The sequence below is a fragment of the Triticum urartu genome, chromosome 7 (genome assembly GCF_003073215.2).
Source record: "Triticum urartu cultivar G1812 chromosome 7, Tu2.1, whole genome shotgun sequence".
Classification (NCBI taxonomy): domain Eukaryota; kingdom Viridiplantae; phylum Streptophyta; class Magnoliopsida; order Poales; family Poaceae; genus Triticum; species Triticum urartu.
Window position 1 is genome coordinate 430,948,596 of NC_053028.1, and position 18,722 is coordinate 430,967,317.

The window sequence follows — 18,722 nt, forward strand, 5'->3', positions numbered from 1 at the left end:
AACCTTTTCAACTTTCACACAATACATGAGCATGAGCCATGGACATAGCACTATAGGTGGAATAGACGGTCGTTGTGGAGAAGACAAAAAAGAAGGAGATAGTCTCACAGTAACTAGGCGTATAAACGGGCTATGGAGATGCCCATTAATAGATATCAATGTGAGTGAGTAGGGATTGCCATGCAATGGATGCACTGGAGCTATAAGTGTATGAAAGCTCAAAAAGAAAACTAAGTGGGTGTGCATCCAACTTGATTGCTCATGACGACATGGGGCATTTTGAGGAAGCCCATCGTTGGAATATACAAGCCAAGTTCTATAATCAAGAATTGCCACTAGTATATGAAAGTGATATCATAGGAGACTCTCTATCATGAAGATCATGGTGCTACTTTGAAGCACAAGTGTGGCAAAAGGATAGTAACATTGTCCCTCCCATCTTTTTCTCTCATTTTTCCCCTTTTTTGGCCCTTCTCTTTTTTTGGCCTTTTCTCTTTTTTTCCTCACATGGGATAATGCTCTAATAATGAAGATCATCGCACTTCTATTTACTTACAACTCAAAAATTACAACTCGATACTAGAACAAAAATATGACTCTATGTGAATGCCTCCGGTGGTGTACCGGGATGTGCAATGAATCAAGAGCGACATGTATAAAAAATGATGAACAGTGTCTTTTCTACAGATATGATGTCAACTACATGATCATGCAAAGCAATATGACAATGATGGAACGTGTCATAATAAACGGAATGGTGGAAAGTTGCATGGCAATATATATCAAAATGACTATGGAAATGCCATAATAGGTAGGTATGGTGGCTGTTTTGAGGAAGGATATGTGATGGTTTTATGATACCGGCGAAAGTTGCGCGGTACTAGAGAGGCTAGCAATGGCGGAAAGGTGAGAGTGCGTATAATCCATGGACTCAACATTAGTCATAAAGAACTCACATAATTATTGCAAAAATATATTAGTCATCGAAACAAAGTACTACATGCATGCTCCTAGGGGGATAGATTGGTAGGAAAAGATCATCGCTCGTCCCCGACTACCACTCATAAGGAAGACAATCAAAAAACATCTCATCCTCCAACTTCGTTACATAACGGTTCACCATACGTGCATGCTACGGGACTCACAATCCTTAACACAAGTATTTCTCAAATTCACAACTACTTACTAGCATGACTTTAATATCACCATCTTTATATCTCAAAACAATCATAAGGAATCAAACTTCTCATAGTATTCAATGCACTTTATATGAAAATTTTATTATATCCCTCTTGGATGCCTATCATATTAGGACTAATTTTATAACCAAAGCAAATTACCATGCTGTTCTAAAGACTCTAAAAATAATATAAGTGAAGTACGAGAGTTCATCAATTTCTATAAAATAAAACCACCGCCGTGCTCTAAAAAGATATAAGTGAAGTACTATAGCAAAATTGCCTAGCTCCAAAGATATAAGTGAAGCACATAGAGCATTCTAATAAATCAAGACTCATGCGTGTCTCTCCCAAAAGGTGTGTACAGCAAGGATGATTGTGGCAAACTAAAATGCAAAGACTCAAATCATACAAAACACTCCAAGCAAAACACATATCATGTGGTGAATAAAAATATGGCCTCAAGTAAAGTTACCGATAGACGAAGACGAAAGAGGGGATGCCTTCCCGGGGCATCCCCAAGCTCAGGCCCTTTGTCCTCCTTGACTATTACCTTGGGGTGCCTTGGGCATCCCCAATCTTAGGCTCTTGCCACTCCTTATTTCATAGTCCACCAAATCCTTACCCAAAACTTGAAAACTTCACAACACAAAACTTCAACAGAAAATCTCATAAGCTCCGTTAGTATAATAAAATAAATCACCACTTTTGGTACTGTTGTGAACTCATTCTTTATTTATATTGGTGTAATATATACTGTATTCCAACTTTTCCATGGTTCATACCCCCCGATACTAGCCATAGATGCATCAAAATAAGCAAACAACACGCGAAAAATAGAATCTGTCAAAAACAAAACAGTGTGTATGAATCTGGATATTTCGAATACTTCTGTAACTCAAAAAATCCTGAAATATTAGGAAGTCCTAAGAAATTTGTTTATGAATCCTCTGCGAAAAGAATAAGTATTTTATCGCGCTTCTGCTAAAAATCAAAACTAATCTCCTGAGCGCAAAAGTTTCTGTTTTTCAGCAGGATTAAATCAACTATCACCGTAAGCTATCCCAAAGGTCTTACTTGGCACAAAACTAATTAAAACGCAAAACCACACCTAACCAGAGGCTAGATGAAATATTTATTGCAAAACAGAACCTAAAAGACAAAAACAAAAATTAAATTGGGTTGCCTCCCAACAAGCGCTATTGTTTAACGTCCTTAGCTAGGCATAAAAACGCGAATAGATCTAATTGTTCTCATCTTCGGTATGCAATTCTTTTCTCATCAAGTCTTCCAAAACTCGTCTTAGCAATTCTATTCTTTATTTTATTTCTCTCCTAGTAGATGAACTTAAATCATGAAAGGAACTTTCATTGGTGATCTTAACATTCATAAACCCATAATCGGGATCATCACCGCATATGTCATCATACAAAATATGTAGCTCATTTTTAACGGGTTCCTTCATCATTTTATTCAACCAATCTCTATTAAACCCTACATAAATTCCCCCAGTTATCCAATCAAACTCCTCAAATGTTTCAAGATACAAAGATTGAGAGATCTTAGAATGGGGAACTCTTTTCTTAAGATTTTCACTATAAGATTGATAATCCCTATATTCCAAACTACGCATAGTTTCTATATCATGAAGGATGTCTATAATTGGAGGGTGTTCAACATCCTTTTTATAGAAGCAAAAATATCCCTGGCTTCTTGGATAATAAAATCAATTTCACGCATAAGAATAAATAGTGGCAATCTTTTTAGCTATAGGATGATTGATTTTAGGAAGTTCATAAAACACCGTTTGTAAAGCAGGATGAAGATGCACAAATTTTCTTTCTAATTTCTCAACAAGCATCACAATAGCATCAGCATAATAGTTTTTCTCAAGAAGAATAGTTCTTTTATTAATATGCAAGGATCCCGTACAATCAAAGAATTCTTGTATAATACTTTTCCCTATAATATTACCATCTCCAATATGAAAGATTTTAGTTTTGTAATTAGGAGGCTTTTCAGCTCTGGGATCCAAAGAGCAAGTTCCAAGATTCTCCTCAAGATTTTTAGCGATAACATCCCCAGTTTCAGACATGATGGTGGCAAACAAGCAAATGGAGAAGATGAACGGAAGAAGGGCTAAGAAAAGGCGAATATTTTCAAAAATCATTTTAGAAGTGGGGGAGAGGAAAACGAGAGGCGAATGGGGAATAATGTAATGTGAGGGATGAGAGTTTATGATGGGTACTTGGTATGCCTTGGCTTGGCGTAGATCTCCCCGGCAATGACGCCAGCAATCCTTCCTGCTACCTCGTGAGCTTGCGTTGGTTTTTCCCTTGAAGAGGAAAGGGTGATGCAGCAAAGTAGAGTAAGTATTTCCCTCAGTATTGAGAACCAAGGTATCAATCCAGTAGGAGACAACGCACAAGCCACCGAACACCTGCACAAACAAACACCAACTTGCACCCAATGCCATAAAGGGGTTGTCAATCCCTTCACGGTTATTCGCAAAGTGAGATCTGATAGAGATGGATAAATGGCAAAGTAATATTTTTGGTATTTTTGGTTTATGGAATGAAAAGTACAAGATTGCAAAGAGAGTAAATAGGAAACTAAAATTATAGATCGAAAACTTACATAATGGAAAATAGACCCGGGGGCCATAGGTTTCACTAGAGGCTCATCTCAAGATAGAAATTATTACGGTGGGTGAAAAATTTACTGCCGAGCAATTGATAGAAAAGCGCAAAGTTATGACGATATCTAAGGCAATGATCATGAACATAGGCATCACGTCCGTGTCAAGTAGACCAAAACGATTATGCAGCTACTACTATTACTCCACAAATTGACCGCTATCCAGCATGCATGTAGAGTATTAAGTTCATAAAGAACGGAGTAATGCCTTAAGCAAGATGACATGATGTAGAGGAATTAACTCAAACAATATGATGAAAACCCCATCTTTTTATCCTCGATGGCTACAATACAATATGTGTCGGTTCCCCTTCTGTCACTAGGATCGAGCACCGCAAGATTGAACCCAAAGCTAAACACTTCTCCCATTGCAAGAAAAACCAATCTAGTTGGCCAAACCAAATCGATAGTTCGAAGAGACTTGCAAAGATATCAAATCATGCATAAAAGAATTTAGAGGAGATTCAAATAATATTAATAGATAAGCTGATCATAAATCCACAATTCATCGGATATCGACAAACACACCGCAAAAGAGTATTACATCGAATAGATCTCCAAGAACATCGAGGAGAACTTTGTATTGAGAATCAAAGAGAGAGAAGAAGCCATCTAGCTACTAGCTATGGACCCGTAGATCTGTGGTAAACTACTCACGCTTCATCGGAGAGGCAATGGTGTTGATGTAGAAGCCCTCCGCGATCGAATCCCCCTCCAGCAGGACGCCGGAAAAGGCCCCTAGATGAGATCTGACTGGTGTAGAAGGAAGCGGTGGTGGTGTAACACCCCCAGTATCATGCTACAGTAATACCCCCTAATAAAGCCTTGTCATCATGCTTTCCGAAGCCAAAATGCCACTTGTCCAAAAAAAATCAAGTCCAATTCAATTCAAATTGCAAGCCAATTATTTGCATCTTCAAATGAGCCAGAAAAATAGTTCACACTATGGCAAATATTCTCTAAGTATTTGTCATGATGAAACCTACCTCTGTTGGATTCCAAAAATGCTCCTGGAAATTATTTGAGTGGTCCAACAACAATTAAATTGGCCTTTTCAATTTCTAACAGTTCTTAAACATTTTCAAATGCTCAAAACAAATTTTGTGCAACTTCACAATATTGCAAAGTATTTATTGTGGCATGTGGCACATTTTACAAGAGTCATATGGTGCTCGGAATAATTGCAAAATAGTAAGCTATCCTTTTAATAAAAAATAATAAAAGAAATAAAAATAGGAAAAGAACCCCCCCTCCCGGGGTCCGGCCCAGCAGGCAATTGGGCCAACCCACCTGGCCGGCCCAACCGGCCACCTCACTCCTCCATAACCACTCCTACTCCACGGTCAACCCCCCCCCACCCCCCCCCCACCGGTACACCCAACTCCCCCACTCTCCCTCTCCCCGATCCCCAATCGGATCGGGGCTCACCCGCCACGCCGGCCGCCGTGCTCCTCCAAATTCCCCTGGCCTCGTCGCCACCGCTCGTCTGTCGCTGCTGCCCGGACCCCGTCGCCCTCGGTGCTCGACGCCGCGCCGGTGCCTGCCCGAAGCCGTCCGTCGCCGCCCGAAGACCACCCCGTCGCCGGACTCCCCATCACCGCGCGCCCGCGTCGTCCCGCACACGGCACGCCCACGACCGCGCCTCGGTGCTCGACGTCGCCGCCGCGCCGCTCGCCTCCCCGTCGCCCGGTCGTCCCCGTCCACCTCCTCATCCCCCCGCTGCCCGAACCCCTGAAGCACCCCTGTGAGCCGCCGCCTCCCCTCCTCACTCCCTCTCTCTCCCGTCGTTGAGCCCCCGCTCACCGCGCACATGCCCCGCTCGCGGTCACCGCATCCGCGGCCTCCTCCCCGTGCGCACTCACCGTGGCCGCCTCCCCCTGCAGCTGCTCGCCGGCCTGCGCCATCGCCCGCGCACGCCCACTCTAGCCCACGCCCCGCTCGCGCCATGGCTGCGCCGCACCTTGCGCCCGCCTGCACCGCGTCCCGGCCCCGCCATCTGCCCTGCAGCCGCTTCCCCGCGCTCGTCGCGCTTGCGCCGCCCTGCCGCTTGACCGTGATTGCCGCCCTCACCCTCCCAGCCGCGCTGGAGCTCTGCTCCTTCTCCACCCCACGTGTGCCTCGCTTCCCCTCTGGCCCCGCCCTGGCCAGCCGCTCCGCTTGACCCCCCTACCGCGCGCGCCCCTCCCTGGTCGCTCGCGTGTGCGCCGCCACTCGTCGCCTAGTCACGCGCCCCACCGCCCTTGCACCACATCCGGCCTCCTCCCGCATCGCCGCTGCTCGCATCAGGCGGCCGGCCTCGCCGTGGCCGCGGCTCCCGCGCCCGCTAGCCGCGTCGTGCGCCCAGCGCCCCTCGGGCATGTGCTCGTTCGGGCGACGCCCGCACCCAGCGCCCGTAACCCGCATCGGCCCCCAGGGGCCAATGACAAGGGGGCCCCGCCCAAAACAAAAATAATAAAATTATAATTAAAAATAAACAAATAATTAATTAATTAAAATAATTAATTAAGTTAATTAATTAATCATGCTTAATTAATCTAATTAACTAGTTAGTTTAATTAAACCCTAATTAGATTAAACAGTCAATGACGAACGAGACCCACGTTAGTTGACCAGTCAACTCCTCTGTTGACTGCTGACATCATGCTGACGTCAGCAAACACTGTTCTGGATAATGTTGTTTTAAATAATTAAAATAAATCCTAAAATGTTTTAAATCTTTTAAAATTAATATAAAATAAACCGTAGCTCGGATCAAAAAACTGTGTACATGAAAGTTGCCGAGAACGACGAGACGAATCTGAATACGCGATCCGTGTACCTGTCAGATGCCTCTAACTATCTGAACATGGAACATTCCCCCTCCGGTCATTTGTCTGACACAGGTCCGGAACCGGGAAAACATTTCCGGTTAAATTTTCCCCCTTCACCTATATCGCGTAGTACTGCGTTAGAACACCCATAGTGCTACTTATTGCTTGTCATGTATTTGTTTGCTCTCTATTTACTGTTTCTTCCCCCTCTTCTCTCCGGTAGACGCCGAGACCGTTGCTGATGTCCCTGTGATCGACTACGTCGTCGACGACCCCCTCCTTACCAGAGCAACCAGGCAAGCAAACCCCCCCTTGAGCATTCCGATATCACCTATTTCTTTCTCTCTCATGCTTGCATTAGAACTGCTACTGCTTTCTGTATGATCCTACTCTAATGCATAGCCTGTTGTTGTTACCTGCTTTCATACCTTACCTGCTTATCCTAAACTGCTTAGTATAGGTTGGTTAGAGATCCATCAGTGACCCCACCTTGTCCCAGTTGCCTCACTTTATGTTCGATGACGCGATCAACGTGATCGACGTCCAGGCGCCGGCAGCGCACATCACCCCCTAGTTGTACGACTCTGCAGAGTTACCATCGAGTGCCGAGGGTGGAACCTCTTACATCACTCCTGATGAGATCTCTGTAGTGTAGCTATCCGGCCATGGTCATCGAGGGTGATATCCTTCTTAACTACTTCCGATACGGCTCTGTCGTGCAACCCCTCAAGTGTGAACCTCGAGGGTGGATCCTCTTACGTTCACCTTGATGATTACATCGAGTGGAATTCGCCGTGGGTGATTCCTCAGGTTTTCCCCTTGGTGTTAGACTCACACTTACTATGGTTACTATGACTTTGCACTGAGCCATGTTACTAAAGACGGGTCGGCCCTGAGGGGTACCCGCGCGAGCTTAATAGCGAGTGATGTGGAGTCGGGTTGATCTGGAAGGTGCCCGCGAGATATTTACGAGGCGTGGCCGGGCATTCTTAGCCCTTGCCGCAACTACTCGAGACGGGGCGATGAGGTCACATCGATCGTGAGTCTCTGCTCGTTATCGTGTGCTCCTAATCCACTACGATTTGGATATTTGATCCGAGGGGTCTCTGGCCTGATAGCACTAACCATCACGTGGGCATAGTATGGGCGTTCTGCTTCGTATGCATCAGCCGAAGCTTAATAGACGTCAGCGACTGAGCGACGCGCGCCAGGTTGGACTGCGTAAGCTCCTGCCTTGTTGAAGGAGGTAGCTAGGTCTGCTCACCGGCCGCGTACGCAACGTGCAGGAGTTCCCGGGGAGATGGCCCATGACCCCTGGGGGCATAGGTTTAGTCCGGCATGCTAGCCTCTCTATTAAGCCTAGGTCGGGGTGCGGCGTATTGTTTGGCCGAGGCTGGGCATGACCCAGGAAAGTGTGTCCGGCCGGAGTTAATCGAGCATGGTGGGTAAGTTGGTGCACCCCTGCAGGGAAGAAACATCTATCGATAGCCTGTCCTACGGTAACGGACACTTGGAGTTGTATCCCGGTCGATACAACTAGAACTGGATACGTGTGATGAGAACTGGATGGTGATGAGAATTGGAATGTGTTGACACTTGGATAGTATGGCTTTGGGATTGCTTTCTCGCAGGGAGTCGAGAAAGGATCTCTGGCCGAGGTTGATAACACTTCTACTACTTTACTTTATGCTACTCTACTCCCTCCTGTTGCTCCAAGATGGTGGTTTCCAGAAGATGCTAGTCTTCGATAGGCTAGGCTTTCACCTTCCCTTCTGGCATTCTGCAGTTTAGTCCACAGATACAACCCATTCCTTTGATACAGATTCATACTTAGTTTAGATCTGATGTAAGTCTTGTGAGTACTTTGGATGAGTACAACCTTTGCTTTGCTACTTCTTTTTCCCCCATACCCGATTGTTGCGACCAGATGACGGATTCCAGGAGCCAGATGACGCCACTGATGACTACTACTACCCGGAGGATGCCTACTACTACGTGACGGCCGCTGACGACTTGGAGTAGTTAGGAGGCTCCCAGGCAGGAGGCCTTGCCTTTTCGATCAATGTTGCTTTTGTGCTAGCCTTCTTAGGGCAAAACTTGTCTAACCTATGTCTGTACTCAGATATTGTTGCTTCTGCTGACTCTTGTGTATTCGAGCTTATGTATTCGAGCCCTCGAGGCCCCTGGCTTGTAATATAAAGCTTGTACTATTTTTAATTTGTGTCTAGAGTTGTGTTGTGATACCTTCCCGTGAGTCCTTGATCTTGATCGTACACATTTGCGTGTATGATTAGTGTACGATTGAATCGAGGGCGTCACAGGTGGAAAAGTGGTTTTGTGGCTCCCCTGGAAGTTTTTAGGGTATTTTAGAATACATATAGGAGGAAGATCTATGTCAGGGGGTCACCGAGGGGCCCACAAGGTCGGGGGGCACGCCCTCCACCCTTGTGGCCGCCTCGTGGCTCTTCTGACTTGCACTCCAAGTCTCTTGGGTGTCTTCTGGTCCAAGAAAAAATCATCGCGAAAGTTTTATTCCATTTGGACTCCGTTTGGTATTCCTTTTCTGCGAAACTCTAAAACAAGGAAAAAACAGGAACTCGCACTAGGCTCTAGGTTAATAGGTTAGTCCCAAAAATCATATAAAATAGCATATTAATGCATATAAAACATCCAAACCATATAGTATAATAGCATCGAACAATCAAAAATAATAGATACGTTGGAGACGTATCACTATGACACGATATTCCTGGGTGCCATGCAGGCCCCACATTGGTGCCTCATGTGGAAGACATGGACACCATTGCATATAAAGATCTTCACCTAGCCCGCTCTCCAAAATAGGTGCTGGAATGCGAGCCGCCTGGCCCGTGGGCCTTCCTAGGCCGACCAGTGCATCCTTTGCAACTAGGAGACTGAGGACATGCAACACATCTTCGTTGGGTGGTCCTTCTCCCGCCAGGTGTGGCATGAGATCCTATGCTGGTGTCGTTCCACGACAAACCTTCCTCGTCCAGAGCTGACTTTCCAAACTAGTTGGTGGTCTCCCGCGACCATGCCCCCCGACCTTGCATAAGGGACCTCCTCTCTTATGTTGTGTGCTTGGTGGCTCTAAAAGCATTGCAATGGATGTGTCTTTGATGGTCCGACGTCCTCTGTTGCTCACCTAGTCCATACCATCCACGAGGAGGCTACACTACGGGCTAGAGTTGGAGCCAAAGGGCTTTACCAACTGTTACCCGAGACGTAGGGCTTATAGTTGCTGGTGAAAGATCGTGGATGTCGCCTAGAGGGGGTGAATAGGTGCTTTAAAATAATTACAGTTTAGGCTTGAACAAATGCGGAATAAAACTAGCGGTTAATTTGTCAAGCACAAAACCTAAAATGACTAGGATCACCTATATGTGCACCAACAACTTATGCTAAGCAAGATAAACAACTAGGTGATAGCAAGATATATGACAAGAAACGATATGACTGTCACAAAGTAAAGTGCATAAGTAAAGGGCTCGGGTAAGAGATAACTGAGGCACGTGGAGATGACGATATATCTCGAAGTTCACACCCTTGCGGATGCTAATCTCCGTTTGGAGCGGTGTGGAGGCACAATGCTCCCCAAGAAGCCACTAGGGCCACTGTAATCTCCTCACACCCTCACACAATGCAAGATGTCGTGATTCCACTAAGGGACCCTTGAGGACGGTCACCGAACCCGTACAAATGGCAACCCTTGGGGGCGGTCACCAAACCCGTACACTTTGGCAACCCTTGGGGGCAGTCACCGGTACCCGTCAAATTGCTCGGGGTGATCTCCACAACCTAATTGGAGACCCCTATGCTTGCCAGGAGCTTTACACCACAATGATTGAGCTCCGAACACCACCAACCGTCTAGGGCACCCAAGCACCCAAGAGTAACAAGCTCAAGGGTACTAAGCACCCAAGAGCAATAAGCTTCTCAACTTGTAACTTACACGTATCACCGTGGAGAACTCAAATCTATGCACCAAATGCAATGGCAAGGGCACACAGAGTACCCAAGTCCTTCTCTCCCAAATCCCACCAAAGCAACTAATGCTAGGGAGGGAAATGAGAGGAAGAACAAGAAGGAGAACACCAAGAACTCCAAGATCTAGATCCAAGGGGTTCCCCTCACATAGAGGAGAAACTAATTGGTGGAAATGTGGATCTAGATCTCCTCTCTCTTTTCCCCCAGAAACTAGCAAGAATCCATGGAGGGATTGAGAGATATCAAGCTCGAAGAAGGTCAACAATGGGGAAGAACACGAGATCAAAGGATAAGGTTCATTAGGGAAGAAGACCCCCTTTTATAGGAGGGGAAAAATCCAACTGTTATGCTCACAGCCCGCACAGAGCGGTACTACTGCTCGACCTCACGGTACTACCGCTAGGGGTAGCAGTACTACCTCAAAGGGTAGCGGTACTACTGCTTGCGAGCGGTACTAAAAAAAATACATCCGTGCCTACCACCGCTGGACTTATGACGAGTTTTTGGTCCGGAGCGAAAGTAGCCACTGAAGTAGCCGCGGTAGTAAAAATTACATCCCCTCCAAGTGGTAGTACCGCTCCCATGAGCGATAGTACCGCTGCAGCCTTTTTAAGGACACCAAAACTGACACAACTTCTACAAACGGAATCTGAATTGAACGAAACCAAGTTTGTTGGAAAGCTAGCGACAAGGGCTGGCACAAACTTAATGCAAATAACAATAAGAAGAAAATAAGAAAAGGCCCATAAGAAAATGGTGAGAACCCTTCCTCAAAAAAGACCGGTAAAACCTCCAACACCGAAAACACAATAGAAGAAGCATGTGAACTCCGTTTTCGATGAACTCGAGCTTGTAAAGAAGATGACCATAAGCTCCAAATCTCACAAGGAGAAAACCAAACAAGAATCAAGAAAGATGATGCAAGAATGCAATGGTTTGAGCTCTCTACGAACGATACGATCAAGCTACTCACTTGAGAGCCCCCTTGATAGTATGGCAATCGATCCTATAACCCGGTCTTCAAGCTACCACCATGAGACCCGTAAAATAGAGAACCTATCAAGGGCAAACCTTTGCCTTGCACATAGTCCACTTGAGCTAGATGATGACGATCTTAACTCCCTCAAGTTGGACAACCTTTCTTGATTGCGTTGGCTCGATGAAGACTAGATGTTTGCTCCCGCATACTCTACTATGGGTGAGCCGCTCTTTGGCACATCTTCACAAGTCCATTGACACTATAATGGTAGGCAAGCTTCAAGGGTGATCTCTTTGTGATGCTCCACTTGAACTTGCACACCGCAACCTAACCCCACAAAGAACTCTCACGAATACCATGGGTTAGTACACAAAGCGTAATGTACAATGCTTACCATACCATGGGATCACTTGATCCCTCGATACATCTTGTACGCTTTGTGTGTTGATGAACTCGATTCACTCTTGACTTAGTCTTGATCAACCTTGAATCTTTCCAACTCTTTTCATTTGGATGATGTCTTGAAGGTAGACATGAATGATCATACACTCTTGTTCTTCAAGACATGCTTGCAATAAGCTCAACACTCACATGACCAATCTTTGGATAATTCCTTAATAGCACCTTGGTCGACTCATAAACTCCTTGGATGATGTCTTTGGATAATTCACTCTTGACTTAGTCTTGATCAACCTTGAATCTTTCCAACTCTTTTCATTTGGATGATATCTTGAAGATAGACATGAATGACACACTCTTCTTCTTCAAGACGTGCTTGCAATAAGCTCAACACTCACATGGCCAATCTTTGGATAATTCCTTAATAGCACCTTGGTCAACTCATAAACTCCTTAAAACTAACACATGGACTTCAAGAAAAGCCTATGGAGAAATCCTTCAAATATAACTCAATGCAACCATTAGCCCATAGAGAATGTCATCAATTACCAAAACCACACATGGGGACACCGCATGTCCTTTCAGTTGGCCGAGCAACCCTTTTCTTGTTCGCCTCAAGCGCTCGCTACCACACCAGAGTGTGTACGTGGCTTTGTCGCTCTCTACCGGTCGATGAAATGATATGTGATCTTATAAATTTGCTAAAAAAAGAAAAGAAAACAAAAGAGTGTACTTAGCAAACCCACATATGGGAGAAAACCCACAAAAACTTTTCTGGAGGAGTTTTGGGATAATCTTTGCAAAGGGTGCCCACTTGACTTTCGCAAAAGTTGCATCCTGCACTCGCCGAGTAGAAAAAAAACTACATTTCAAACATCAGAACTCCAAGGTTTGCCAAATGATGCATTGAGGAAAAATGAAGTTATGTATTTTTCTTGAAAGTTTTGCATATTTTTGGTATGAAACGGTGAAGCAAGGTTGTTTGTAAACTTTCTTTTAAACGAGAATCGGATCAAGGTAAAACCTATGGCCATGAGCAGCACATGCGTCGCGTGTGCATGAATGCAAAGCTCGAAACCAACCGATCAATCGATACGCATTACATGCACGCACTAGAGGCGCATGAGCTGCAGTTACTGCCAGCACTAGTACGCGAGCCAACGGGAACCCCGTGACGCGACGTCCACGTCGGCCAAATGTGGGCCCGCGACGCCATCCACGTCGGCACCCTCCCTCCCTCCATCCGTTTCAAAAAATTTCTTCCGTTCTCCGGTTGGCGTATATAACAGGCCGTTCGTTCCGCTTCCCTCCTCTCGCTGGCTCCGAGGAATTCTTCTTGCGGATGCGATCGCCGGCGAACTGATCCGTCTCGGAGGCGAGGGCTTCTCTGCTGTGATCGACGCCGGGTTGTTCCCTTTCCCGGAATCGGGGAGAGTTTTTCTATCGGGGGTGTCTGGCTTTCCGGCGAACGCACCACAGGTGTTCGACGGAATTCCGACATGCCGAGCGGGGGTAGGCGGCTGCCGCCGTGGACGTCCCCGAGGGGCGCGGCGGAGGCGGTACCGCAGAGGTGGAGCCCCTGCACCCCCGCCGGTTCCGGGAACCACGTCACTCCGCCCTTGAGGGCCGGCTGCTGCTCCTACCGCGTCACCCCGCCGGTGAGCGGGGGAGGGTGTTCCCGGCCACCGAGGGCGCCGCCGGCGGTCGACTCCCCGTACTTGCGGGCGAAGCAAGCGCAGGTAATACGATCGAGCACCACCATCAGGTGCAATTTCTTCCCCTTCAGGGTCCAAAATTGAGCGCTATATCTATCTGGTTCTGGCCATTACCAATCGGGCTGGCTAAATGGATGCAATTCTTGAGGATAACTGCGGAACTGAAATTTAGGAGGGAACTTGATTTTCTCCTACCCCCCAGTGCCCAGTGTACTAGTGATAACAGTTAGTGCTAGCTTCCTTGACTTGCACAGTTGCATCATGCAAAGCTCAAGCGCCACCAGGCTGCCTCAATTGTTAACACTACAGCGCTCTTTTGTGAAAACTCATTGGCATCCATTTTCCTGGGGCCAAATGTCAATAAATATGCATCATGGGCCTGAGTCAATTCATTCAATTTTGTCTTCAATGAACCTATCATTGTTCTTTTAGTTGCATCGTAATGCTATTCTGTAATAACTGCAGCTTGCTGAATCTCGTGAGATGCTAAATTCACCAAATCCTCGAGTAGTATAATGGAGAGAAGGATGCACTAGCTTTGAAGCTTAGTATTTTTCCAATGAAAAACCATTATATGGCTGTTTCGCACCATCTTCAGTTGTATCAGGATATCTGTTAACTGCATAACAAAGAGAAATATGAAAGTAGACTCCCTGGCATAAATAATAATTTTGGAAAAAAAATGACATTAGCCTAAAGTGGCACGAAAGTTTTGCCCTTCTACATATGTCTAGGTGAGTAGGTGTTCTGTTACCGGAAGTTTGTTGTATTAAAATATTATATCGAAACGGTTTGGCAAGATGTGATGGTGTACTGCACTATGTTTGTGTCTCACTAGTAGCTGTAACAGGTGCTCATTCTGCCTGATGCTCTGAAATGCTTCTGTGCATTACCTGCTTTTCCACAGTGTATTTTTTATTTTATCTGTGGCACTTGCAGACTTTTGAATCAATCAAGATGCATTTACAATCTTGATCTTAAAGCTTGTGTTTCTCTTTGTTTCCTCACTTTGCTTCTGTTATTCCAGTTAATTGAAAAGGATCCAAACAAGGCAGTTCCATTGTTCTGGGCAGCTATTAACAGTGGTGAACGAATTGAGAGTGCACTGAAGGATATGGCTACTGTACTAAAACAAGCAAATCGGGCTGAAGAAGCCATCGAAGCGATAAGATCCTTCCGTCACCGTTGTCCAAATGAAGCTCAGGAGTCTCTTGACAATATTCTTCTTGATCTATACAAGGTATCTCTGTCCTGTAAATTTACGTATATAAGCTAAACGTTTCTTCTGAAGCCCACTTTTGACGTTTGATTATACTAGTAGATCCTGAACAGATTAATATATTGCAAACCCATACGAAAAAGTCATCAGCTAATAATAAACCCATACCGCATTTGTGTATGAATAGTTAGCCTAGTATTGATAAAAATCTTGTCTGTGTTGAACCAGAAATGCGGTAGGACAAAAGAACAGATTGAAATGCTGACAGTGAAGCTGAGAATGGTTGATGAGGATCTAGCTTCTGGCCGGTGGAAAGCGAAGCTGTCTAAATCTCATGGAAGAGTAGTCTATCTCTCTCTGAGGGATGAAAAGGCAAGGTAATAAAAGTCTTCCGTACATCTTCATTTGTCCCGCAAATGCCATTCTAAGGCTCTGCTTTGTCATGAAGGTTGTTGGGTAACCTCGCCTGGGCCTATATGCAGTCTGAAAACTATGAGGAGGCTGAAATGCTCTACAGGTATATCTATGTTGGTGATGGACTTATTAAGCTGATGTGGATTTCGTTAGACATGATCGTATTCTCTTGAAATTCTCAATCCTTTTTTTGGTGCTATTTGTAAGAATAATATTATTGCACCATTGTACTCCCTTCGTTCAAATATATGCACACCCTCGAATTTTGAACCTAAATTTGGCCATGAATTTTACTAAAAAAGTTATGAATTATATGCCACAAAAATTATATCATTGGGTTCGTATTTGAAAGAGGTTTCCAATGGTGTAACTCTTACGGTATACAACTCATATTTTGTTAGTCAAATTTAGGCTTGAAATTTGAGGGGACCTTTTATATTTGACAGAGGGAGTAGTTTGTCAGTCCGCATCAAGGATGCAGAAATGACTGTTCTCAGCACTGATAAATGCTGATATTAGTAGAAGTGGACCCTGTTTTTTCTGTCATAACCTCATGCATCATTTCCAGTAAAGCTCGTTCAACTAAATCCAGCTGCTACTGACTTGGCGTTTGACACTTGCAGGCAAGCTCTTGCTATGGAAGCTGATTATAACAAAGAGTGTAATTTAGCCATCTGCTTGATGAAGATGGGAAAGGTAGCTGAAGCTAAATACCTTCTCCAACCTATACCTTACAACTGCAAAGATGAAAACCATTTGAGATCTTTTGCACGGGCTACTGAAATGCTTAGGGAACTTGAGTCACAAACACTCCCTTCTCCCGTAACTCAGATGAAGTCTAAAGATTCACAGATTTTACTTGCTGCTGATGCGGAGAGTCTTGAATATCTACATCCACAAATATTCTCTAGCTCTTCAACTCAACTGAATTATGAAGAACTGCAGGCTTCAGTTTCGGTGGATACAGAGAAGCATGAGGATTGCAACTCACAAGTGCTTCCATCTCCGGTAACTCAGTTGAAGCATAAAGGACCACAAATTATGGCTGCTAGTGATGGAGAGAAGAATGGACAAAGTCTGCAGGAGTACGAATATCTTTCAAGACTGTTCAATGATGCTGCCACACCACAGTCTCAACTTGAGAAACTACGAAAGCGGCTGGTAAGAAAGGACAGACCAAATATCAGCACACAGGATCAAGTTCAAACTCCTAGCTCAGCTGAATGCCTACCAAAACCTAATGGTGCCATGGATGCTAGTGAGAACCCTGTGCAAGAGGGGAAGGGTTTGGTTGATGGTGGTAGAAAAGCGTGGGCTGACATGGTGGAGGAGGAACAGCAGCTGGGCAATGGCAAGAACACTAGCGCGCAAGGTGAGAGCAGCAAGGATGCAAGTGAGCAGAGGGACAAAACATCATCATCTTCTCAAGGAAGCAGCAGCCTCAAAACCCCGGTCGCGGGTGTTCCGCGACAAAGTTCATCTGCAGGTTCATGGAGATGTAACGACTCCAGAACGTCGACAGATGAGAACGTGAACCGGAATTTTGCTAGGACAGCTCCAGCGTGGAAGCAGCAGAAGGTTCAAGATCACAGCAATCGAGTCTGCCAAATGCTCAACACGATGCATCTCAATGAGAAAGCTCAAGGCACCAAGCAAACACCATCGAGAAGCAGTGCAGCTCAGCGTTCACTTTTCCACAGTCATGCACCATTCGGTGACAATGGACACTCTCAGGGTGCCAATCACACCGAGGCCACTAACCGGTGGCCGAAGAACGCGGCGAGCACAAGACCGTGGAGGCCACAGAACCGCTTGCGGGTCTTCCAGGAAATCACAAATGAGATGAAGCAAAACGTTGCATAGCTACATCTTTATTCTTCACTCACCGTTGATGTAAGTTCTTACTAGTAAGTAGTTGTTGTTTCCCACCAGAGATGGGAAGAGCACTAGCATTGTAGTGAGCAAATCAATGCAACAATCATGTAGAGCTAAGGAACTGGCCGAATATCCATCACTGGTCCAAAATATTATTAACAAGTCCATGAATCGCACTTTCTTCAAATCCAAGTAGACAGTATCTTTTTAGCTGCTCATATATTTTTCCTTTGTCACCCCAAGTAATAATTTAACCTGTAAAAGAGGGTAAGTAAAACCCTACTACTAGTACGATTTTTCCTTTTGCAGTGTTTCACCGCTGCTTACCATGCATATACTACTAACACTGGCGTCCTTGTACCTTTTGGCACTACTGTTTAGATGTTACTGCGTGGCTCATTTGCGGAGCACATGTGGTTTCTCGTGCTGCATGGCTAGACATCTCCTGCAAGATCTGAGCCTTTGCAGAGACAAGCAATGGCAAATGCATGCAGTTCACTGACTGAGCTACCATGCACCTGCATCGATCTGCATAGTGCTTGCCATCTATGGCATTTTCTACCTTGTCCACATACTGGAGTCAGGTGGATTCCTCCCACTGCATCCACTGAGGGTGCTAACATGGCTGTGCCCTGCCTCTCGGCAGCAATGGCAGCCTTGAGCCCTTCACCTCATCCTGACCAGCATGCCGAGACGGTCGACGCCGCCAGCTAAACCGAAGGTGGCGCGATATGCCTGCCTCCGTCGGCATTGTTCCGTTGCGTGCTCCAACTAATTCAGCCAAAAATAAATATTAAATAAACTAACCTGCCGGCCCAGGTTGTCGATGCTATCAGCTAGCCCTAATGTGTCGCGACGTCCCGGTCACGCTATTTCGCTCAATGCAACATGTCCGCCCATAAAAATTAAACTTGCCTCTAGGCTGAGGTGGTCGATGCCGCTAGCTAATTAAGCGGATCCTTGTGACACTGTTAAGAGCAGCTCCAACGGGCCAACCCAAACGGACGGCGCATTTGTCCGCATTTTGTCCGTTTGGGTCAGCCGCTCGTCCGGCGTCCGTCCAGTTTGCATTTGGGTCGGTAATGCGCCCAACGCGCCGACCCATTTCATGTCCATGCACAATTTTTAAAAAAAGGCTTGCGACCACAGATCATGCCAGCGGCCATAGATCATGCTGGCATCATGCCAGTGCTGGCATACATTGCCGGCTTAAAAAAATATCACCACACTGGCGCACTCGCCAGCAGCCTTGAGCCCTTCACCTCATCCTGACCAGCATGCCGAGACGGTCGACGCCGCCAGCTAAGCTGAAGGGGCGCGGTATGTCTGTCTCCGTCGGCATTGTTCCGTTGCATGCTTCAACCAATTCATCCAAAAATAAATATTAAATAAACTAACCTGTCGGCCGAGGTTGTCGATGCCGCCAGC

The 18,722-nt window shown here is 45.7% G+C and overlaps 1 protein-coding gene across 2 annotated transcripts; it reads left to right on the forward strand.

Annotated features, from left to right (window-relative positions):
- Nucleotides 1-13,184: 13,184 nt before the first annotated feature.
- On the forward strand, nucleotides 13,185-17,567 carry LOC125523616 (protein POLLENLESS 3-like). 2 transcript variants are annotated; one of them, XM_048688639.1, is made up of 6 exons: nucleotides 13,185-13,810; nucleotides 14,814-15,026; nucleotides 15,234-15,382; nucleotides 15,454-15,522; nucleotides 16,043-16,115; nucleotides 16,365-17,567. In XM_048688639.1, exons 1-6 carry the CDS (start codon nucleotides 13,571-13,573, stop codon nucleotides 17,280-17,282), a joined length of 1,662 nt encoding a protein of 553 aa, XP_048544596.1. In that variant the 5' UTR covers nucleotides 13,185-13,570; the 3' UTR covers nucleotides 17,283-17,567. The 2 variants fall into 2 exon arrangements, with proteins under 2 accessions (XP_048544596.1, XP_048544595.1); XM_048688638.1 differs by having other exon boundaries at nucleotides 13,186-13,810; nucleotides 16,043-17,567.
- Nucleotides 17,568-18,722: the final 1,155 nt, after the last annotated feature.